The sequence below is a fragment of the Leguminivora glycinivorella genome, chromosome Z (assembly GCF_023078275.1).
Source record: "Leguminivora glycinivorella isolate SPB_JAAS2020 chromosome Z, LegGlyc_1.1, whole genome shotgun sequence".
Classification (NCBI taxonomy): domain Eukaryota; kingdom Metazoa; phylum Arthropoda; class Insecta; order Lepidoptera; family Tortricidae; genus Leguminivora; species Leguminivora glycinivorella.
The window spans coordinates 45,690,100-45,715,044 of record NC_062998.1 but is presented as its reverse complement, the minus strand read 5'-3'; the positions used below and the strand labels follow the sequence as shown (position 1 = coordinate 45,715,044).

Genomic DNA, 24,945 nt, shown 5'->3' with positions numbered 1-24,945 from the left:
TGCTTTTTTATAATATTGGGTATAATTTACCTTGGATTTATTTGAATTTGCGATGAATAGTACCCAATATTATTAAAAACACTATAAATGATTTATGAAGGTCTCAATAATATACAATAGGGAAAATAATGATTTCGACCGTAACGTATAGCTAATAAAATCTTGGTTGCGATACTTGCGATTAGGTTTAGGATATTATTAAACATAGAATATAAATAACATTTTTTTTTAAATTATAGTAGGCATTTTGCCCCATAGATATATGGGGTAAAATGTCAATAGGTAAACATTAACTGTACCTATAATATTAATAAGCCGAATTTATTTTTGGTTTTAGCAGTTACTGAGATGCAGCTACAAATATAAAAACACCATGTTTTACATGATTTCTACTGAATTCATTTCGACTGAGTAGCGCATAAACTCGGCTTAAGTATGAATCGCGTAAAAAATACCCATGTTACAAAAAAAGTGGGGTGGGCAACTTTGAAAAAAATGGCCCACATATATGTAGAATAGATTCCTTAGGTCTCAGACGCCGGGCAGAAAAGCAGCCTAGAAATAAGTAGATATCGATTCCTGAATCCGTTCCCTGGAACGAGAAATGATTTTTGCGTTTTATTTAAAATTTACTTAAGATCAAAATAGGTACCATTTTTCTTTTTTTTTTGTAGCATTAGATAGCGTAATAGACAGAAGGTATTCAGCCGTATAGCAGACAAAATCGGCCAAATATTTAAATGTTCAGTAAATATAATACAAAAAAATAGTAGCTGAATATTCGAGGCATTTAAGATTACACTACAATAACACACTTTTTTGTCTATAAGACTGAAACGACGTAGGTAATTAACGCCCCCTAAGCAGGTTTTTATTTTCCTATTCTAGCTTTAGTAATCAAGTTATATCAATAATCTGAGATAGATAATAATTTATTTAAATTAGGCTATGAAAATAAAAAAATCGAGTTTGGCGTATTTAATACCAGCAAGGATAATAAAATTTATATAGGACTAGCTTTTGCCCGCGGCTTCGCTCGCGTTAGAAGGAGACAAAAAGTAGCCTATGTCACTCTCCATCCCTTCAACTATTCAACTATCTCCACCTAAAAAATCACGTCAATTCGTCGCTCCGTTTTGACGTGAAAGACAAACAAACAGACACACACACTTTCCCATTTATAATATTAGTATGGATTTACAGTCTCCATACTACCAATCGTACCTCATTTTTTTAGCGCCACCTATTAAATACTATCATAACTACACTGATTAGGGCTACATTTTTTTTTCAACACGTGTATTGACGTGATATCTTGATATTAAAATAAAGAAGCATGTCATTTGTTCTTATAAAAAATAAAAACACGCAAAAATATTTCACGAAAATATGATTTTGGCCACTTCCAGGCTGCGAAACAGCGCCATCTAGTTTTAAGCCTAAAAGGCCCATACATTTCAGGGGTACGCTTTTTTGTACGGGCTTTGTCTGTTCCGTATTATATGGTCCTTGATACCAGTGATTATATATGGATAGCTTGTTCTAATGTCACGTCGCTTCTATTGGAAGGTAATGGCAACTTATAAACTCTATACAGTGTGTAAATCTAACACGGGCGAAACTTTAGGATGTGTTTACAAAGAGCGCATGGTCACCAGACATAATTGTTGCATCTTACACTCTACTATATCTACATACCTAGTATGTACAACCCCAAAATATTCCAAAATTACACGACTGATGGTTTATAGACGTTGGCACAACCACAACTGGATCAAGCGGATGCGTTCCGTACTACATAACTAAGGAGAACATTTTGTGACTTTGAGTTGGCGTGAATGCTCCGTCTATTGTAGTAAAGGAGGTAGGTAGTTTGTGTTATAATCTGATATAAGCTTTATGCAGTGAACCGCGAAAAATAGTTATATTACTAAATATGACGATTATTAAGAAAGTTGGTGGAGAAGTAGTTCTGTTTAGTTTCTTATCATGAGAGAGATACAACAAAACTAGGTAAGCTTTCGCTAGCGTCCGTCATTGACATTGGCATGGCAAGTGCGACCAAATTACTTACAACACAGATTAATTTCGGATTTCCTTAATTTCTTGTGAAAACATCGTGAAATTTCTGAGTAGGTACTTCTTCGACTTATGGAAACTTTCCGCAACATGGGCATTTTTATTCACTCCACCCTCTGAAGGAAAATTGATATTGTTAAGATGTCACACTCCTGCATTTATGCTTGTCAACAAGGATGTGTATGGGCACAAACGTGACTGACATAATCATGTAATCTTAAAAGGACAGAAATATACTTAATAGACTCCCTACATTCAAATCTATTTAATTCGCGTGCCCAACTTCAGTTTCCTCAGAGAAATTAGTTTTTGAACCTCGGTGAATTAATAGTTATTTGTTATACAAGGGGGCAAAGTTGTATTTTAACGCCGAGTGTGGAATTTGAAAAACGAGCAAGTGAAAGGATTCTATAGTTGAACCACGAGCGAAGCGAGTGGTTCGAGAATAGAATCCTGAACTTGCGAGTTTTTTAACACACGAGAAGTAAAATACATTTGCACCCGAGTGTAACACAGAACTTTTCCCCTCACTATAGCGAGGAAACTACAACGCAAAAAATGCGTTTATCACTGCTTCCAGTAGTTCCACAGGTGGTAAATCATCTTTATTACTAGATTAACCTACTTTTATCAATTTTAAAGCAGTTATTTTGACTTTATTCAAGGTCAAATTACTTTACCCACTAGTGGATAAAATGCGTTTTTACCCGCTGGTATTAAAGGACAAAACACGTGTTTCCGAGCTAGTGAGGGGAAAAGAATATAAGCGGGGAAAATGTTCGACTCGAAATATTAGCGAAGCCGATTTTACATCGCAGTGGATGTGGCACATGAGACGTAGTCTTAAACTCTTTATACATCTGGAGCTAAAAGCTAGTCAAATCATACGAAGAGGAAATCAGTAGTTGTAAAAGCATAAAGGCTGCTTATTTCCGCCCTTCGTTGCCAGCGTCAGAGATGCCGTGCTTCACATTCATGATGCTAAACGTGACCAACACGTGCCTCCATTCACACAAATAATACCCGTACCTACTACCCAGCACATCAAAACGGTCATGTACGTACGTGGGAACGTATCGCATCATTATTGTATAATCGTCCTAAATTAATACCGAACACAATGGCGGATAACTAGCAGTCGTCCATTAAGTGCGGCGGAAGTCATGTCAGGGTGTGCGAATGTTGGTAAGATTATAAATGGCGGTTAATCCGTGTAAACTCAGTTGAGTTGATCATGAAAAATGGCGGAGGCTGAAATTGGCAGTTGCTGTGATGGTGACGCGCTACAGTCAGGAAAGCGTCATGGTTCCTGGCGTTTGGTGCAAACTTTAAAATGTTCAGCTATTTATTACGGATATTACAGAGCAAACTTAAAGTATGACGTTATAATGAAATCGTTTCATATGTTCTGTAGTTACGTTACGAAAGATACGAATGAATTAAGTCGTAAATTACTTTCGTAAATTATTTTCGTCGTATTTGATAAGGAATATCTTTATAAATACATTTAAAAAAAGTATTCCTCAAAAAGTAGGTTTTCGATGATATTTTCCCCACAGTTTTGCACTCAGATATGAAATATACTTCGTTGCCTAAAATAGTTGTTACAGCAAGGAGATAACAAATACCCAGGTACCTGTTAACTCGTCTGAGCCGTGAGGCCACACACGTACAAACAAGGGCGCGACCAAACATAGATTCGCCAAATGTCCCATGCAGCTGTATACGGAGTCTCTAATAGTTTGATTATAGATGCAAGTTACCTACCCCGCAATAAAATTAGCTTGGCGATCATTTAACAGTCAGCCCATAACGATCTTAAAATTTTACAATTATTAACTTTTATTCGTGTTCCTTAGTGTCGGCACATTGGGCTGGCCAATTCCAACGTAGGTACATGGTGTTATTGTTTTGTTACCTTTTTATTGTTGATTATTTATCCATACTAATATTATAAATGGGAAAGTGTGTGTGTCTGTTTGTTTGTCCGTCTTTCACGGCAAAACGGAGCGATGAATTGACGTGATTTTTTAGGTGGAGATAGGTGTGCTACTCTGCGGCGGCGCCACCATAATGAAATTCAACTAATTATATGTTAAAATGATGTTCGTAAGACGTTATGACTGTACCTATAGCGGGAAACGAAATAATGGGCTTTTATTGTGGCGCCGCTGGGGAGCATACTCTGCAGCGGCGCCACTCAGTTCTCATAGATAGAAATGACATCATCTACTTTTTTCTTATGGACATTGATGTACCAATGCTGTTTATTATGTACGTATTGAAAAAATCACTATAACTTAGTAAATTTATGTACTTTCAGTAATTCCGCATTCCGCCTGAACGGTATGAGCTAGTATGTAAGGGGGTGCCCCTACGGGTAAGCGAGAGGGAGATATGTTCCTTCCCGCTCGCTCCCGCGCAACCCTCCGCTTTTTTTTTCGTTCTTCTGGACAGGCTAGGACCATAGGCCACAACCCTCCGCTTTTCAATAATGTTTTTATATTACCATATTATACTCTGTCAAACAAGACTGTCAGTAAATAAGAACAAAGAAAACTATATGCATCCTTTTCTATAGCACCCTAAAGAAAAGGATGCATATAGTTTTCTTTGTTCTTATTTACTGACAGACTTAAATTGTTTGACAGTGTTTACATAATGTATGTTTTTTTTAAACAAAGTATTATTTTAGTAATCATACTTAAAATTGAAATATAGTATCGTTGGCAGGCATTTCTGTATAAGTATAACAAATAAATTTCGTTTTCACTTCTCATGCTCGAAAAGTGCACCTTTATGTAGTGCGAAGACGACATAAAATCGCATATTATATTCTAGAGCATAATTGAACTGAATTGAAGAAACCGAATTTTAAGACTCTCTGTTGCCGGCCTAAGACTAAGGTAATCGGTCTCAAGAGACAAACAGTTAAAACATATTGCACAATTTTATTTTTTTTTTTTTTTTTTTATTGAGCAATAAAATTGTGTAGGTGACAAAACTTTGATAGGTTATTTTATTTTTGCTATAATTTATTAGAATTCCGTATTTTCTGTAATTAAATTAAGTAAATAAAATAAAATAGGATTCGATTACTTATCGTTTAAAAAATGTTTGACTTGGCAAAAAACCAAGCGTCTGAAACTCTGATCACATGTTGAAAAAAAAGTTGGCGGGAATTGGTTATCTTATGTACCTATTATGTTATTTCGCTTTACGATAATTTCGTGGTGTAAATTGCCGAGAAAAATATAATTAATTCCTCGCAATCGAATCGTGAAAAGCAGAGCGTACAACAGGGGCATAAATTTAATAATAATGAAAATAAATTGAAACCCAGAACAAAACGTCAAATAAAGCGCCGAGCGCGGAAGATTTCAGTCCCCCTCAGCGGGAGGGGGTAGGGACGGCAAGAAGGCGCATATCTCCATGCATTAAATAACTCGCTTACCCGTAGGTACACCTCCTTACATACTAGCTCATACCATTCAGGCGGAATGCGGAATTACTGAAAGTACATAAATTTACTAAGTTATAGTGATTTTTTCAATACGTACATAATAAACAGCATTGGTACATCAATTTCCATAAGAAAAAATTAGATGATGTCATTTCTATCTAAGTATGAGAACTGAGAGGCGCCGCTGCAGAGTATGCTCCCCAGCGGCGCCACAATAAAAGCCCATTATTTCGTTTCCCGCTATAGGTACAGTCATAACATTATACGTACATACTGTACGTCTTACGAACATCATTTGAGTCGCTTAACTTCAAACCTGGGTAAATCCATTCTGCTTTAAGGTTGAATATATAAAAAATATAATATGATCTGAAAGATTATCAACCTTATAGCAGAATGGATTTACCTAGTTTTTAAGTTAAGCGACACATTTTAACATATAATTAGTTGAATTTCATTATGGTGGCGCCGCCGCAGAGTAGCACACGGAGATAGTTGAAGGGATGGGGAGCGGCATAGGCTACTTTTTGTCTCTTTCTAACGCGAGCGAAGCCGCGGGCTAAAGCTAGTAACATATAATTTAGTGCAGCTTGACTGTATGTTTTATGTTGAAAGGAAGCATCTTCCTGCAACTTCCTCTCCCAAGTAAATTCTTACTTTAAATTAAACAATAACAAATATCTTAAAATTCCATAACTGTTAAATCACTGCAAATTTTCCTGTAGTTTTTCCCGGGAGATATCGCTGAGGACCGCAATTTGACCTCAAGTGACACCACAGTGACCGCATAACGATCTCTAACCTGGATTTATTTCTCGGTGATTATATTTTTTTTATTTTGCGTGTCCTCTTCGTCCCAATGGCGGTCGTAAAATATATCATCCGTAGCACAAGGCTTATTTAGACAAGAGCTCTAACTCGCACGCGATTTTAGTTTAGGTATCTACGTTCCGAACCGAACCGGGTTGAGGTTACAACTCAGCACACAAATCTATTTTATCAATGTCCATCAATGTAAATAATAAAACTCGCATACGAGTTGTCGCACCATGTAAATGGAATGAACCCTTAATGCAGTATCTAAATGATATGCAAAACCGGTTAAAGTAGCATTTCACAAACTATGAATCGCGGGCCATTGGCGGGTCGAGAGCAACAATGAGTGCGCTCTGAATTCAAATTTTGAAAAAACCCCCGACCGCGACATAGTAGACCGATTTTCATGACACATGGCTAAGAACACTACCGACTAACTCAGCTTTCAGACAAAAAAAATCTATATCGGTTTATCCGGTTTGGGAGCTACGATGCCACAGACAGACACACACACAGACAGACAGACAGACAGACACCCCGTCGTTTTTGCGTCGGGGGTTAAAAAACAGGGGCATCTGAACGTTACAAGCTACAATTGCTACAAATAATATGTTTTGCCCTAGTGGGTCTCAATATCAGCATTTTTTTATTACGTGGGTAAAAACTCAGATAGGAAATTTAAAATATGAGGAACAGAAAATATGGAGAACCGTACTTAAATTGCGATTGAAAATATAGGTTTTTGCCACTAATACATAAATTTAAATTTTGAAAAGGACTAGATAAAACTGCTCATGTTTCAGTGCCACTTTCAGCAATTAAGAGGATAAAAGTTAACGAAATTGTAAAATTGCAGTGACAGTGTCACAGGTTGCTAGCCCAGCGACCACACAATTTATGTAACTCATACGACCCAAATATCCCTCAGTCCACTTCTACGACACCCAAGGGGATAGGAAAGGGGAAGGGAAAAGGGGAAGGGAAAATTCTTCACATTAACCAATATAGTCATTTAAGTACGAGTATTTGCCTACTTGATAAGGGACCTCAAATATTCATATCGCCAACCTATCATTATTTGGGTCACATTACATAATAATTATGTACTAACACTACTCACTATAAGAACTATCTATACTTACACAATAGAGGATCAAATTTTTATCTCAATGAATTAAGTAGGTATTTCATTTAGTTATATTGTCACTACTTTGAAAAAAACTTATATCTTCTGTCAATTAGGAGAAAAATGTATTCATATTCATTCATATTCATATATTTATTCATAATAGTTCATATTATATGTCACACATGTAGTATTACATCATGGAATACATAGGGTTACTGCGTTTTAACTTTGAGGAGCAGTGTGAGATAAGATTTTTTCAAAGTAGTGACGATATTCCCTTAGCAGTGAACATGGGCGGAACCTGGGCGTTGGCGGCGCCTAGAAACAGACCTTTTGAGGAGTACGAGGCTGCATCCACCCTTGGCAGTGATACTGATACCCGACCCGGCCCAAGCGATTATTAACTGTATGTACATATTGGACAAGGTGTAACATGAGGAAACTGAAAGTTCAGTCCTAATCATATTTAATTTTAAAATGATTTTTATTTCCCTGTGTTTTAAAGTTGATATCAATTTATTTACTTATAAATTAAATCATGAATAGGACCATCATCCCCCTTGTTATCCCGGCATTTAGGTCCGCTTTGGCAACTAAACTCAAGATTTGGCGTAGGCTCTACTTTTACGAAAGCGACTGCCACCTGACCTTCAAACCAGAAGGGTAACTAGACCTTATTGGGATTAGTCCGGTTTCTTCACTAAGTATGTTCTCCTTCACCGAAAAGCGACCGCTAAATATGAAATGACATTTCGCACATTAAATCATGAATATGATCATTCCATGAAATAGTCTACCACTGTCCAGTACAAACGCAGATGTTCTGAAAATTGACTGGTGTATGAGGATCTTTATCTAATGTGCAGAATTATGAACAGAAAAATGATGGCCTGCAATCCGAAAAAAAATCGCAACACACGAAGCATTGTATGCACGGAATGCTCCAATAAATTAATAAATATTATAGGACACTCTAACACAAATTGGAGTAGTCTCATGAAGTCTTGTGTTGTGGGTACTCAGACAACGATATAATAATATCTACTCTACGTATATAACTTACAAATACATACATAGAAAACATACATGACTCGGGAACAGATGCCTGTGCTCATTACATAAATAAATACCCTTTACGGGATTCGAACCCAGACAGGTCATCAAGTAATTGAGTATCATGACATAACCACACAAATTGATTATTAGAAGACGTGATATTGCCCAAGTGATATTGTCGTAATTTGCGGTGAAGTTTAAACAATGACTACTGTTAACAGATATTTCTATTGTTTTCCTTTTCTTACACCGCAAATTGAAAAATGAAGGACACTAGCTATGAACTGCGATTTTAATTTAGACGAGCAGTATAGGGTAAATTGCCAATAACTGACTCCATTCCAATGATTGATCACCTATACTAATATTATAAATGGGAAAGTGTGTGTGTGTCTGTTTGTTTGTCCCTTTCACGGCAAAACGGAGCGACGAATTGACGTGATTTTTTAAGTGGAGATATTTGAAGGGATGGAGAGTGCCATAGGCTACTTTTTGTCTCTTTCTAACGCGAGCGAAGCCGCGGACAAAAGCTAGTCTTGTATAAAAATGAACTCAGTATATTGGTAATCAGACACAGATTTTGACAATTTGGCCATATTCTTAGCAGGATGTGTTAAAATGTCATATATTAATATTAGCGCCATCTAGCCAGGTGTCCCCCAAAGGTGTAATGCCATCTAGGCCGACGTACCTTTTTCTATGCGGTTCTGAGGTACGTTTTTTTCCTAGACTGTAGCTGTCTATACGGAGTTACATATGTCTTTGCCTAATACAAATAATACCAAATCTATTGCCCACATTATAGCCTCAACATTTTACTGGTATAATTTTTACTGTCTGCTTTCCAAGACAAGTTATCTAAAGAAGTCGGTTAATAATAATAATAATAAATAAGCCCGCGGGGGCAGCTTGTGGCGAGCTGACGGTGAGTGGCGACACCGCGGACCCCTATTCCAGAGGGCCCTTTTTTATGGCCCTCGCCTCTGAGCTTGCCTTAAGAGGGCTTTCGTGTTAAAAATAGTGAAATCGCAACCGAGCGCTCGATCATACCGTGTGTGGTATCAAATTAAAGGGCTTTGCGAGTAGTTTATAAATATATATCACATGATAGGACTTTTTCTACTTGGTCTAACAAAATATGAGAAAATGTCCAAAAGTGGTAATAATTGTACCGGTGAAGGCTCGTTTTCAAAAAATTGGCAAAAATCAATAATAGCAATTTATAATCACTAAGGCATAACAACAATTTAAGTAAACGTTGCAGATTAATTTAGTACAAAACTTACTTCTATGTGATGTAGATTTTCAAAGAAATTGTCACTTAATTTTAGGTAATTTCTGAAAAAATTGAATTCGCTTTAGGCTAGTTTACTCTTTTTCAAAAACTTAAAATAAAAATCTAGTCTGAAATGATTGTGGTACAGGATATACGAATTATAAATTTACCCGTTTTAATATTCAAAATTGTCCAAATTTTACAAATAAGATCGACTGATTCAGCTCTATACGTGCGTTTTTCTAAACGTGCATTAGAGAAAAATTCATAATTAATTTAGTGAGTTAGTTTTCAAAAATCCAGTCTTATAAAAATCGAGATAATAAGATGCTCTAACTGGAACTTGAATTAAATAAATCTATTGGATAACGGAAAGTGTAGTATTTCACCGACTAAAACTATCAATTTTACATTCTTTTGACGTTTTTTTTGAAAGCAGCCTTAACCGGCCGGCCAGAGTGGATTCGCAAGAGCGGGACCTATGCTCCAGGTTGGAAGTGTAAAATGTCATAACGCCGGCGGCCTGCTGAACGGATCACCGGGATCTGGCTACCGCAGTCTCACCTCTCGACAACCTCTTAGCCTCTCTTCAAGTGTTGCTCTGTTGTCGCACCGTGCGTGCGGCCGTTTTGCAGGGCCCACTCAATGAGTTGGCAAGTCACCGCCTGTCTTCTACAATTCCGAGACTAATTGTCACGGCAGGTGTCCGATAGTCTCCTCCCATAGCCCATTAACCAGTCCATCCAATTTGCAAAACAATAGCCTTATGACCTTAGTTCCCATCGCAACACAAGTGTTGCACTGCAATAGTCTTTGCACCTGGCGGGGACCATCTTCGGGTGTATCACATTGTGCGCTCGGGGATGGTATCCGCCACGTGTATCCCTTGCCTTTAGATTAAAATGTCTTAAAGGGCCTCTGTGCTGTTGGCTTCGGCCCCACGCATGCCTCCCAAAGGTCCGGGACCCCATGGTCCCGAGATATGGAAAGACAAACAAATAATAAATAATAATAAATATTATAGGACATTCTTACGCAGATTGACTGAGGCCCACGGTAAGCTCAAGAAGGCTTGTGTTGTGGGTACTCAGACAACGATATATATAATATATAAATACTTATATACATAGGAAACATCCATGACTCGGGAACAAATATCTGTGCTCATCACACAAATAAATGCCCTTACCGGGATTCGAACCCAGGACCGCGGCGTAGCAGGCAGGGTCACTACCGACTGCGCCAAACCGGTCGTCGGTTAATAAATCGACACAATCCTAAAATTCACGTTAAATTTCATTTCAACATTCTATTCTTTTATAAGCTGTATTTTGACTGTATGGCTAGGCCTTCGAGCTTCGGGGGCATATGTGAGGGTAAACATTATTTCTGTGTTCCAAATATCCCATTTAGAAGCAAATACTCATACGTACCAAATATTTCGTATGAAATGATGACGTGGTTAATAAAACATTTCAAGTCACGGTATTCCGTTTAATAACATTTACAAGGGATAACATGGAATGTTAACAAACGTTAGGTATCCTACGTTAAACAGCAAATGTACATTCATTCCGAAACCTAGGAACCGCAAAACCTGAATCTAAAAGCGCAGCTTTACTACACGAACCGCAAGTTCACAAACATTTACAGGCTAACATGCCGAAAATCTATCGTCCGACCGGAATGCGTAGAATTTCAGGCCGCTGTGCTAAACGAATTTACCGCTTCCCACTCCGTCGACCAGATATATAGTATGTTACACCTTGGCCTGTAAATAAGAAAGCCTCCTCAGATCAGATGTTCCTTGACCTCCGCTCCGCCTCGGCTTTCTTACTTTACTGGCATATAGTCCGTTGCTTCTGGAAAGTTATGTATGAAAATGTTGGCATAATTAATGGAAGATTTTTTTTGATTGGGATATGTACATGACAGGCCGAAGTTATTTTTCATCAACCCTCCCCATCCCTCCCCCCTCTGCGTCACCCCTCTTCCCCCCCTTAAATAGCCGAAAATGCGGTTTTACGCGATTTCTGACAAAACCGTTGTAGATACAGAAAAAGCGTGTAGGAAAAAAGTAATCCTTGATAAATTTACTACAAATCGTTCATTGACACTTTGGTTCTAGCACTTATAGGTTTCGCGTGATCCATCACGAAAGTTGGTCCTTTACTGCAATTTTCTTTAGTAAATGTTAAGTTTTCTCCCAAATTGCTTACGAAATCTGTTTGATATTACTAAAATATTATAAACTGAAAATGAATTTCAGGGGGAAAAATCACTACCATGGGTGGGACTTGAACTCACGGCGACTGGATTGATACTCCAGGGCTCTACCAACAGCTACCAAAAGCTCATCCCCAGTCATAGATACACTATATAGATCAATGGTACTCCTAGCGACTACTACCGTGAAAATATTACGTCTTAAATAGTTACTGGAATTCCAAGACATATTGGAAATTCCACCCATGGTAGTGATTTTTCCCCCTTAATTTTATTTTAGTCATGAGTTACAATATTTTAGTTATATCAAACAAATTTCGATGATTTCGTATGTGCATTTTGGGCGAAAACTTAACATTCACTAAAGAAGATTGCAGCAAAGGACCAACTTTCGTGACGGATCACGCGTAAACTATAAGTACTAGAACCAAAGTGTTAATGAATGATTTGTAGTAAATTTATTAAGGATTACTTCGTTCCTACGCGCTTTTTCTGTATCTTCAACAGTTTTGTCAGAAATCGAGAAAAACCGCATTTTCGGCACTTTAAGGGAGGGTAGAGGGGTGACGCAGAGGAGGGAGGTGTGGGGAGGGTTGATGAAAAATAACTTCGGTCTATAACGTACATATTTCAATTTAAAAAAACCTTCCATTAATTATGCCGTAATTTTAGCTAATTTCCCCCTGCTAATATGTATGCAATCTACTACATGCAACTCTAAAACAATGACAATTAATAAGGTCGTGTAGACATACACCGTGTTTCACTTAACACTAAAAACCTGAAAACAGTTTGTTCAGAATCGAGAGTAGAATCGATTGAGCTATATCTTGATGAGGGTAATATTTTTATTTAAATTAGTATTATTAGTTATTTTTTACGTGCCCATTCTATTGTACTCGTAATACAACATTGTGTATATCGCATTGCTAGAGGTTGTTTACCTTTTTCAGTATTTAGGGGTATTAATACTGGCTGGTTACTTGGACGATTATTTTTTCCGCTACTAGTTTGACGTTGTTTGTCAGTTTAATCTTAATGTTTATCATAAGTCATAACAAATTGAACTCGTACCTAATTACAACCTTGTCTTTTTGAATATTGGGTTTAAATTTGCTTACTGCGATTACCTGTCCAATTTGAAGTTTACTGTGACAAAGCTTTAAAGTGTTTTACAGTGACATCTTAGCTGTCTATTGGTAAACCTTATGTCGTTGCAGTAACGTACACAAATAAATAGTCTTATGGTTTATGATGGTAGTTAGCAATTATTTTATTGAGTGTAGAGCTAAAAGTCAAGTAGAGCTGTACAGAAAATTAAAAATTCAATTAAAAAAAAGTAACGATCAGATTAAAAGATGAATACTCTAGATGAGTTTAAAAAGTAAAAATCAGTTGGGGTGTCTGAGGTTTTGAGTGATACCGGAAACACGTTGTATATTTGGATAGTTGGTCTGTAAAGATGTTTGTGAACTCGACTGTAACATGGCAAATCTGTGGGGAGCACTCCTCGCGCGCACTGGCTGACGATGACAAATACACCTTGTCGATCGTCATTTATTTGCATATGTGATTTTTCTCAGCAATGTAGCCGGCTAACTGGATCTTGAAATCAGCGTTAGATTTGTTCCTGATGAAGTTGAATACGAAGGATTTTGTAGACTGGTTTTATATTCTGTTTTCTTCGTTGTGCGATATATTTACGGAGCGGCGCGGTAGCAATATGGCGCTCAAGCTTGAGAAACAAAAGGATAAGCCAGTGCCACGTCCTATCCACGCCTCGCATTTTCAGCACGCCAAATTCACTGACAGAAGTATCCGCATCTGTGGTCTGAATTACTGGGTTTTCAGCAATATCTAAACCGGGAGATGTAGTATGGTCTTTCTTTAAGTGGTGTAACCATTTTGCAAGCATCTCGAACTCAAGTTCATCAATGTAGGCACACTGCAATTTTGATGCATCAACGCAAAATGGCCATACGCGAGATTTTGAGGTTCAATTTCGCTTAAACAATCGGGGTCGCCAGACGTCTTGTGCACGGCATATTCCTTCGCAGGTGCAAGGTTAACCGCTTCCTTTACTGTGCTGCCACTATGATCTATAGCATTTTCGAGCTGCAACTTCGTATCGGTTTTCACATAATTACCACAAGATGGCGCAGTCTTTTCTAAAATAAAAGCTGCCAGCGGTTGAGACACTCACAGAATATCACTAATCGGGTTTAAAAGAAAAGACCTCGGGGTCTATCTTTGGTAGAAATTTAGTGGATTTTGTTAGAGCTCAGTAAAACAAGTCTATACATTTACATATTATGATAGGATGCACGCCGACGCTCGCTCGGCGTTATAGTTAGCGCCTGGTTCTCGGCTATCACCTTCAGGATCTGTTCTTTATCCGATGATCTGAAAATAAATTCAATGACATTTAGGGTTGCATTCATTCTATAAGTTTTTAAGACGGGGTTAAGAAAATAAGGATTATTAATAAGAATATTTTCCAAATGATAAATACGGCAAATGTCAAATTACTTTATCACTCTGATTAATCATATCAATGCACCTAATATTAATTACTTTATGGCTGGTTTTAGTATCACGCGGACCGACCGCACGGAGCGATCCGAACCGGACTAATTTAAGTTCGGGGAGCGTTAGTAAAGCGGGCAGGTCTTCTGGGAATATAAACTTCATACAAATAGGTCGCGCGGAAGGCTCGATCTGTCCGCGTGACACTAAATCCAGCCTATGAGTATAACGAAAAGGTAGGAAATAAAATGTAATAATATTATAGCCTTTTAACACAAACCGGGGCTCGGATACCGGTAAAATTTTCAAAACGTTATCATGTAATTGCGGCAAAACCTTTAAGTTTCGTTTTCGCTCGAAAAACCGCTATTTTTAAACCGGTTTTTAGGGGAACGCTTTCATAAAGGTTTGATGGGTTCCCTTTATCTTGCAGAATATCGATTGTCCGAAATACATTTGGCATAGCAGCTTTCGCAGAAACATTTTTACCCAAATGATACTTTTGCATAATTGTAGAAATAGCATAACTGTCACATCACATATCATTCATTTGGCAGAATTCTGGATAGCAGAATACTAATATTGTCGATTTTAATAAAGAACAATTGTATACACCGTGTTTCACTTAACACTAAAAACCTGAAAACCGTTTGTTCAGAATCGAGTAGAATCGATTGAGCTATATCTTGATGGGGGTAATATTTTTATTTAAATTAGTATGATTAGTTATTTTTTACGTGCCTATTCTATTGTACTCGTAATACAACATTGTGTATATCGCATTGCTAGAGGTTGTTTACCTTTTTCAGTATTTAGGGGTATTAATACTGGCTGGTTACTTGGACGATTATTTTTTCCGCTACGAGTTTGACGTTGTTTGTCAGTTTAATCTTAATGTTTATCATAAGTCATAACAAATTGAACTTGTACCTAATTACAACCTTGTCATTCTGAATATTGGGTTTAAATTTGCTTACTGCGATTACCTGTCCAATTTGAAGTTTACTGTGACAAAGCTTTAAAGTGTTTTTCTCAAACATGGTATGAAATATTGATGTTATGTGCCTTATAATTGGCAGCGAAGTATGACGTTGCAGGTGCGGCTAGGACGATTGATAGATAATGGAATTTCATACAAACCTTGCAGGCCAAGGCCGGCAAAGTCTTCTTTTTTAATTTCCAAACACAGATAATTGGACGGTGTTATGGAATAGCGAACTAAGCGCCAAAATCCGAAAAAAAAGTTATGAATGCAGTTCGGATATAAATGTGATAATCTATAGTATTTACTATTTCTTTGTTGAAAAATCATGCTTACAGCCTTATTTTAAGGGGTAGAATCAAGCGACACGTTAAAATTTGTATGGTCCTGTGTACTAAGTCGTTACGTAAAAACGAATTGAACGCCAAATTTACGTTTACAAATTATAATAAGCGTATATTCTAAATCGCAAAATCGAGTTAAACGCCATAAAAATGTTATTAATTCGTTTTGGTTTAAAGTTTTGATGATTTATAAACGCAATATCGATTTAACTGCCCTAATAGTGTCGTTTAATTCGTTGTTACATATTTGAAATTGCAGGATATTTCGCTTAATGAGAACTAAGTATCAAGAGGTTTTGTTATATCATAATATCTTATGTGTGTAATCCTGGCTAGTACTAATGAATTATTATTAGTTACAATGCCAATTTTGCCATATATGCTGATTTTTTTGACATTTATTAAAAAAAGTTGATTGGAGAACAAAACTAAATTGTTAGACGGATTAGTCCTAATCATTGTGGAGGAAAACATTGTTGTTGATTTATTTACAATAGCACTATTTACTCAAATATATGAAATTTTATTTTATTCCAGTATTCACTTTACCTCTAACAATTTGCATTAAAGAATCAAGCGACAAAATATGTCTCATAGTACGCTACGACGAAATAAATTAACCTCATCCCAGTATTAGTTCAATAAAGAATCAAGCGGAAAAACGTTAATAACTTCGAAACTTGAATAGGTATGGTGTTATTTTTTTTATCTATTTAAATTATGAACACTTTTATAGGTTCAATGTCAAAATTAACTTTTTTACTTTATAAATGAACTAACAACAACTGATTCAAATTTCAAATCTTTCTAGCTCATTTTCTCGATTTCAACTAACTGTCGCTTGATCGCTTATTCCATAACACTGTCCAATTGTGACATAACATCCAGGTATTTAGCCAATTAAAAAAAAACTATAAGGGGCTTTATAGACCTACCGACTGCAACTGGTACGGGCCCTAGACAATATTTGATTTTGGGTGCGTTTTCATACAAAAAAAATTTTTTTCGTTTTTTTTAAATTTTTTTTTTAATTTTTTGTTTTTTTATAGGCGTATACGGGGCATTAAAGGGGAACGAAAATTCGATTATTTTTGCGCTACGACGCACCGTTTAGGAGATACAGCCATCCAAAGTTACTATTTTCAGTAGACTTTATTTATTTCATACCATGTTTGAGAAAAGCACTATACATACCTCGGCGGGAAATGGGGTTGCCCGCCTCAGACCTATCCGGCCTCGCTTCGCTCGGCCTCTGTAGTAATGTTCTATTACAATGACATCTTAGCTGTCTATTGATAAACCTTATGTCGTTGCAGTAACGTACACAAATAAATAGTTTTATGGTTTATGATGGTAGTTAGCAATTATTTTATTGAGTGTAGAGCTAAAAGTCAAGTAGAGCTGTACAGAAATCTAAAAATTCAATAAAAAAATACTCTAGATGAGTTTAAAAAAATAAAAATCAGTTGGGGTGTCTGAGGTTTTGAGTGATACCGGAAACACGTTGTATAGTATACATTACATTTCACCGAATTAGTAATAGCATACTGCTAATATCGTCGACTTTAATTTTGCATCATTTTATGTCGCATAATACTCATGTTGCTGACTGTAATTTTGCACAGAATAGACGTTCCGCCGAATTTATTTTGTCATGTTGCCACTGTTGCCAGAAATGTACATAATAGGTTAGAACCCCATCCAGACAAAATACTCACACGATACAGAAATCGTATATGTCACAGAGTCGGTTTAGGTACGACGACGAGCGAAACGAGGAGGAGCGTGTTAGGTTGACAGTGTTATGTTATTAGGTTGATAAGCAATCACGCGTACTTATGGCTCGACGACCTTTTTCGATTGTGTGTCACTGTAAGTACGCGTACTTAAAAACCGCCACGCATAGTCGTCGACGATCCAACCGGTTGTAATCTTTAAGTGCGCGTACTTGCTCGTACGTCTATTATCCACTATACAACGTGTTTCCGGTATCACTCAAAACCTCAGACACCCCAACTGATTTTTATTTTTTTAAACTCATCTAGAGTATTCATCTTTTAATCTGATCGTTACTTTTTTTTAACACATTCACTGCCAGTAGGTATGATTTTGTACGAAAATGAACACAACGTATGTGTCACTGGCACCGAACGTGTTAATTGAATTTTTAATTTTCTGTACAGCTCTACTTGACTTTTAGCTCTACACTCAATAAAATAATTGCTAACTACCATCATAAACCATAAGACTATTTATTTGTGTACGTTACTGCAACGACATAAGGTTTACCAATAGACAGCTAAAATGTCACTGTAAAACACTTTAAAGCTTTATCACAGTAAACTTCAAATTGGACAGGTAATCGCAGTAAGCAAATTTAAACCCAATATTCAAAATGACAAGGTTGTAATTAGGTACTGTAAAAGCGGTTAAGGGGTGATGGTGTTCCCTTTACCGAGCGCAGACTAATTGGGTTGAGGGTCCCAATAAGTCGACACTCTTATAAGATGGTGAGGGTTCAGGCCTGGCTTAACAGAACAACAACAACGATTCCAATTGGATTTATTTAGACAACACAAGAGTTACACGCGAGTTTACACAAATAGTCTTATTCTTATACAATGTAGTCTAGTAACACTAAGTAACACGAATTCCGTGACTTCACTTTGACTATGGACGCGACGGTAGCGGGTGTACCGAAAAGAGGTGACGTGACGAGACGTACTCCGAACCGGGCTCACGCCTTGCTAGTAGAAGACTCTCCGTGTGTGATCGGAATTGCGACCTTACGCCAAACGCAGGGGTTTACGCAATGTGTGATCGGAACGGGCTTTCTCCGTACTTAGCAAGGAGCTATCTTAGGCCTAGAGTAAGGTCCTAGTTAGGAGCAGACTGGGATGTCAACTGATTTGGGATGTGCCCCGGCGGGCTTTTATACCACCCGACGGCGTGGGTGAAAGCGACGCTTCCTTCCTTCCTGCGGCGTGGCGTCACCCCGCATGGAGGGGGTGTAACGGGAGTAACGGGACGCTGGACCCGCGCATCTGCAGTGGTACGACTTCAATTTGTTATGACTTATGATAAACATTAAGATTAAACTGACAAACAACGTCAAACTAGTAGCGGAAAAAATAATCGTCCAAGTAACCAGCCAGTATTAATACCCCTAAATACTGAAAAAGGTAAACAACCTCTAGCAATGCTATATACACAATGTTGTATTACGAGTACAATAGAATGGGCACGTAAAAAATAACTAATAATACTAATTTAAATAAAAATATTACCCTCATCAAGATATAGCTCAATCGATTCTACTCTCGATTCTGAACAAACTGTTTTCAGGTATTTAGTGTTAAGTGAAACACGGTGTATAGTTACTCAAAACAAATATTGACAGAAATGTAGATTAGGTTAGAATCCCTATCCAGACACAATACTCACACGACACAGAAATCTTATATGTCACAGAGTCGGTTTAGGTGCGACGACGAGAGAAGCGAGGAGGAGGGTGTTAGGTTGACAGTGAGTAAACCAGAAAACCCTTTTTGATGTAAAAAATAAATAAAACATAAGTGGCATTATTCTGCGCATCAACATTTATATGCCAAATTTCCAATGTATTATTCTGCCTAAGACAATTGTGCGAAGTGACAGAATGCCAAGTCAATAGAATGCGACACAATTTTCGACAAAATAATTAATCGATTATACGACTATTATACAATTTACCATTATGCCATTGTATTACTCTGCTTTAAATAATTCTGCAAAATGACAGTATGCCAAGAAATGTATGCAAAAAGTCATTCTGCGAAGAGGATACTGCCAAGCGTTGTTATGCGAAGGTAAAATATGACAAAAAAAATATGCAAGATAATGGTAATCAAGGTTCGATTAACCGGTTTAGATCAAAATAAACCGGTTTATTCCGCAGTATGGTAGGTAATACTGTTCTAACCAAACAAAAAAGTCGCTGCGTGAACGTAGGTATTTACGCGGCGCCTGTGCGTCTTGCCGCTCGTCGAATAAAGCGGTTTATTTCGGTTAAAATAAAGTTCTCATAACGTTCGCGTTCTTTAGAAAGTTCGGAGTAAAATCGAAATAAACCGATTTTCACCGGTAAAAAATAAACCGGTTCCGAGCCTTGACACGAACAAGCCCATGTTGGTTATATGCCGATTTTAATAATGTTTCTGACTTTTTTTATACATTTTAACAAAAGCCTCTCCTAAGAAGGATAAAAAGTTCTCATTTTTAATGGTGGTGGTTAAGCAGTGGTGATGTGAGGACTTACTGTTGCGCGGCAGAACTACGGGCTGAGTGTCGGCGACGGTGCAGCAGTGCAGGTTCTTGTGGAAGGTGTATTGTATGGTGAGGTGCTTCTCCTCGCCCACGCACGGGTCGAAGAAGCCGGCCAGGTCCGCCTGCAAACAATTCATAATATGCACAGTTGGAAAACAAATCTGTTATGTTCAGCATAGAGTTCAGCTTACTTATTCCTCTAATTTATATTTATAATATTTGACATTGTAACACATATCAAGCTAAGAACATGGGCCAAATTGTCAAAACTGAGGTTAATAACCCGCGCAGTAAATGCGGTTATTTGTATAGGCATAGTTAAGTGACATCTAGCGACAATCACGCGTCAATCACGCGTCAAATAGCGTGAATTATCAGTACCACTACTCGATACTAGATGGCAACTGTGTCTCGTCTGCCAAAAATTTTATATTAGAACAGTTTACAACTTATATTACAAGCAGAAGGAATTGAAAACAGAATACTGATTAATACTATTGTAATAATAGCAAAAAATTGGTGAGCATTAGACTTTTCGTTCGTCGCGACATCTATTGACAAGTAGCAGTACTTATAATTTACGCTAGTTGACGCGTGATTGACGCGTGATTGTCGCTAGATGTCAGTTAACTATGCCTATACAAATAGCCCACATTTACTGATTTATGGAGTTACAACTCTTCCCTTACTTATTCCTCTATGCACATACGTAGAAAAGTTTTTGTGTGCGGAAAGTCACTACACGCCACCACGCATGCTATTCGGCTATATGCTTCGACAGAGGGTAAAATAGTGCGAATGCCGGGTGCCTTCCGTATTGCTTGGAGCTGTGAGCAGACTCGACCTCACTGTGAGCTGTTCGAGCCGAGTGTGAGCAGACTCGAGTCTACGCAAGTGTTGTACGTACCTTGCTGGCCTCTAGCAGCTCTAGCCGCGAGTCCTTGACGAGGCACTGCACGGGTATCGTCACGTCGATGACTTCGCTGTACGCGGTCGGAGACTCGGGCGAAGCCGCGTCGCCCGTCGGCTCCGCTTCAACCTCGTGACTTGACGCTCCTGGGGAAAATAAACAATATATCAAATTATAATTACATTACATTATAAGAATAAGAGTTAAGAATTTCACCACCCCCTTTCATTCCATGGGTGTCGTAGAAGGCGACTGTGGGATATGGGTTAAATTGTGGCGTAGGCGAGAGACTGGCAACCTATCACTGCAATGTCACAGTTTCGTTTTCTTTCAACCCCTTATTTGCCAAGAGTGGCACTGAAACTTGAGTAGTTTCATGTGCTCTGCCTACCCCTTCATGGGATACAGGCGTGATTGTGTATACAGCTTTTAGCATGGTGCGCTATATGACAGGTTAAGGGTTATTAAGTATAGTAACGGTAAATTTGTCTCACCCGCAGGTAGCTTCCCATACAACGCCCGAAGGATGACGAGGCCCTTTTTCTTCTCCTCGTCGCTCCGTATCCTGGAGTAGGTTTCTCGCATCAGCTCTACTGTTGCTCGCGCTTGCCGCTGCATTTCTTGTAACCTGACAAAATAAAATATTTTTTAAAACTGATATATTTCATTTTTGATTTGATAAACTATTGATCTACGGAACATATTTTACGGCAATCCACAAGAACTGGCATGAAAAGAACGAATTAATGAATGAAAATATCTACATATAGGCCAAGAAATGCATGTTCTAAAAAGCTGTGGAGTTTTCGCTTATCTCTCGGAAACAGCTATGAACTACTTCCTGATTCGACTACCAGGACCTACTCACCTTTCAAAGTTGGCCTCCATAGACCGCTGTCGCTCTCTCTCCGACCGCTCCCGCGCGATGGGGTCCAGCACCAGTTTCTTGAGGATGAGCCACGAGACCATGGGAACCACTGTGGCGTAGAACACCGGTGACGGCATCACCTCTTCGCACAAGTGGATGGGGACCACTATCGTTTGTGTTGAACATGTCCATCTAAAAAAAATATAAAATTTGTAGTTTTCAGCTGTAATTCGACATTCAGAGACCTTATATATCTGTATCAATAATAGTAGCTTTACACTTTAGAATTAATACTATCGACTATAATTTCAATTTTATTTTCAATCTATTGTATGTAGACGTGTAAATATTCATCGGTGGCCTATTCGACGAATAAAATGTAATGTTTATTTGAATAAAATTAAGAGTAAGGTTTAACCTAGTATGATAATTTACGCCAGCTGACGCGTGATTGACGCGTAATTGTCTCTAGATGTCACTTAACCACACCTCAGACACTGGCGATCAAATATATGAAAGAGGCGCGTTCCTAGCACACAGTCTAAGCTCGTGTAGGTGAACGCGTACTATGCTTGTATGAGTGAAATATGATAGGTCGATTGTTCGCATTTTTGACAGGCGGTAACTGTGAGGTAACCGAGAGGGGGTGGGCGAAACTTTGAGCGGGGAGCGGGAGTGGCCATACTGTACGATAGTACTCTTTATTATACTGTGACTTAACTATGCCTATACAAATAACTCGCATTTATTGATGTATGGACTTACAACTCTTCCCTTACTTAGTCCTCTATGGTGTATGTATACTAACTTGAGCTTGAGTATGACGCCGCTGGGGACGCCGAGCATCACGGCGGCCGACACGCTGCTGTTCTTCGACACCTTCTTCTCGGCCCCGTACTCCGCTATGGCGCCGAAGGTACCCAGTCTGTGGAGTTACACACATTTGTCATATACTTAACAAAATACATTATAAAGTGGATCAAAGGAGAAATTGTATAGGAACCGTGCACGTTATTATCCATCATAGTTTGAATCAGAAATATAAACTACGTCGTTGACGCCAAAGCAAGCGCTGCAATCAACATTCCACGTACATTTTCTGCCAATATCTGCCATCTTATCCATACTAATATTATAAATGGGAAAGTGTATGTGTCTGTTTGTTTGTCCGTCTTTCACAGCAAAACGGGGCGACGAATTGACGTGATTTTTTCAAGTGGAGATAGTTGAAGGGATGGAAAGTGACATAGGCTACTTTTTGTCTCTTTCTAACCCCCCACTTCCCTAAAACGGAAGGTGGAAGTTTGTATGGAGCATTCCGCAATTTTCGAATTTAGCGCTAGCGAAGCCGCGGGCAAAAGCTAGTAGCCCATATCGGAAGCTTAAATTTTACATCCGCTTATGAACAAGAGATATCTGTGCTACCTACAGTTCATAAACATTCCGTATATAAATAATAAAGTAATTCGCATAGTCAGTTGAGTGCAATCGCATGAGCCATGAGCATCTAAGTTCTGAGTTCTTAACAATTATATATTTAAATGAAAACAAGTGTGGCATTTATTTCATCTAAGTATATTAAAAATTAATTGTCTCTTTTAGTTGACTGACTAATCAAAGCTGTGCAGAAAATACTAAGAACTACATTGGTAATGTCACATAATGGTCAATAAGTTAAAATTGATTACGTAAGTACGATCATACTAGTCTGAGTTTTAAATGAACTAAGCTTCTACAAGAAATCCACTGCAAACTAATACTTCGTTGTTCATCATTACAAAGAAGGTAATGTAATGTTGACGTGTCGTTCCATTGAAAAATAAAGACATCGAAGGATATGAACAAGTGCGCTTTGTGAGCTATAGGCACTGGTCCCACCGGGAGCTAGTAAACTATGAGCTATCGGCTATAAAAACGAACAAAAGATAATCACTCCGGTGAGTCAAGATAATGTTAATAAAAGAGACACGGCGATGTTTATAGCTACTCGCCCAGCGGTGAGCTATTAATATCGCCCTGTCTCTTTTAATTGCACGGGAGTGCTTATCTTTTGTTTGTTTTTATAGCTTGCGGTGAGACCAGTGCCACAGCGTAGCGAGTCGCGGACGTATATGTATGGACGTTATGGACGAACTTTCGGTGTTAACGTATACCTAAGGGTCACTTGCACCACCGAAAATGGAGGGTTAACCCAAGATTAACCCACCATTTTATATGGGATTTGATAGTTGACAGCCCACTAACCTTGAGTTAAGCGGGTGGTGCAAGTGGCCCTAAGAAGGTAATGGAATAACTTACTTCAACGCCAAGCGCAGTTTCATATCATGCTGCGGCATCTTCCTCATAATATTGAAGGATATGAAGGAGTGCGGGTTGCCGAGCTGGATGGCCGTGTTGGTGTGGTACTTCTCGGAGTCGCGGACGTATATAGACGTCATGGACGACCCGCCCTGCCCGCCGGCGCGGTACGTCAGGTAGCCGACGGAGTGCGCGTCCAGTTGGAGCGCCATTGCTGAAAATAGATGGTTTTAGGTTATTTATGTCCTTTGGTGGTTTATTTTCTGGATTTATTCTTTAACCGCTACAGTCCGATATATCAGAAATACAAAATACAGCTCATTTCGCCAACTTCTGATAAGGCAAATCTCGTACCTGTCAGCGACACGAACAGTCTAGCACGATCATCAAATTAAGTGGGTAAAAGATTACGCAAAGAAAACTCGAGATGCAAATTGCGAACAAATCAGATTATGTTGTTCCGTCTGAATGCGCTGAGTAAGCTGAAGACAGTTTAGCAAAAGATAGACCTTGCCTCTTTTTCTTTGGTGTATAACAGTTCAGGATATAATTCATATATGACTATTTAGTACCTATTTTCTTAAATGCATAGTGAAGTATATTTATATGCAATTATGCATCATGTATTTTTGACTCTATTGACAACATGTCAAAATTCAAATTTGAA

The 24,945-nt window shown here is 38.2% G+C and overlaps 1 protein-coding gene across 2 annotated transcripts in view; it reads right to left on the bottom strand.

Moving 5' to 3' along the window:
- The window catches only part of LOC125241183 (dnaJ homolog subfamily C member 11), a 43,615-nt gene that overhangs the window by 7,413 nt on the left and 11,257 nt on the right, over positions 1-24,945 (bottom strand). Inside the window, exons 7-13 of one of the 2 annotated variants that reach the window (XR_007178723.1) lie at positions 24,279-24,492; positions 22,789-22,905; positions 21,981-22,172; positions 21,607-21,740; positions 21,110-21,258; positions 20,195-20,324; positions 14,353-14,448 (exon numbers count right to left, since the gene is read on the bottom strand). Coding sequence is in view for 1 of the 2 variants with exons in the window: in XM_048149541.1 (XP_048005498.1) it covers positions 14,423-14,448; positions 20,195-20,324; positions 21,110-21,258; positions 21,607-21,740; positions 21,981-22,172; positions 22,789-22,905; positions 24,279-24,492 (962 nt within the window). In the remaining variant the exon portion in view is untranslated. Of the gene's footprint in view, positions 1-14,288; positions 14,449-20,194; positions 20,325-21,109; positions 21,259-21,606; positions 21,741-21,980; positions 22,173-22,788; positions 22,906-24,278; positions 24,493-24,945 lie in introns of those variants that run through there. The other variant, XM_048149541.1, reaches the window with a different exon arrangement.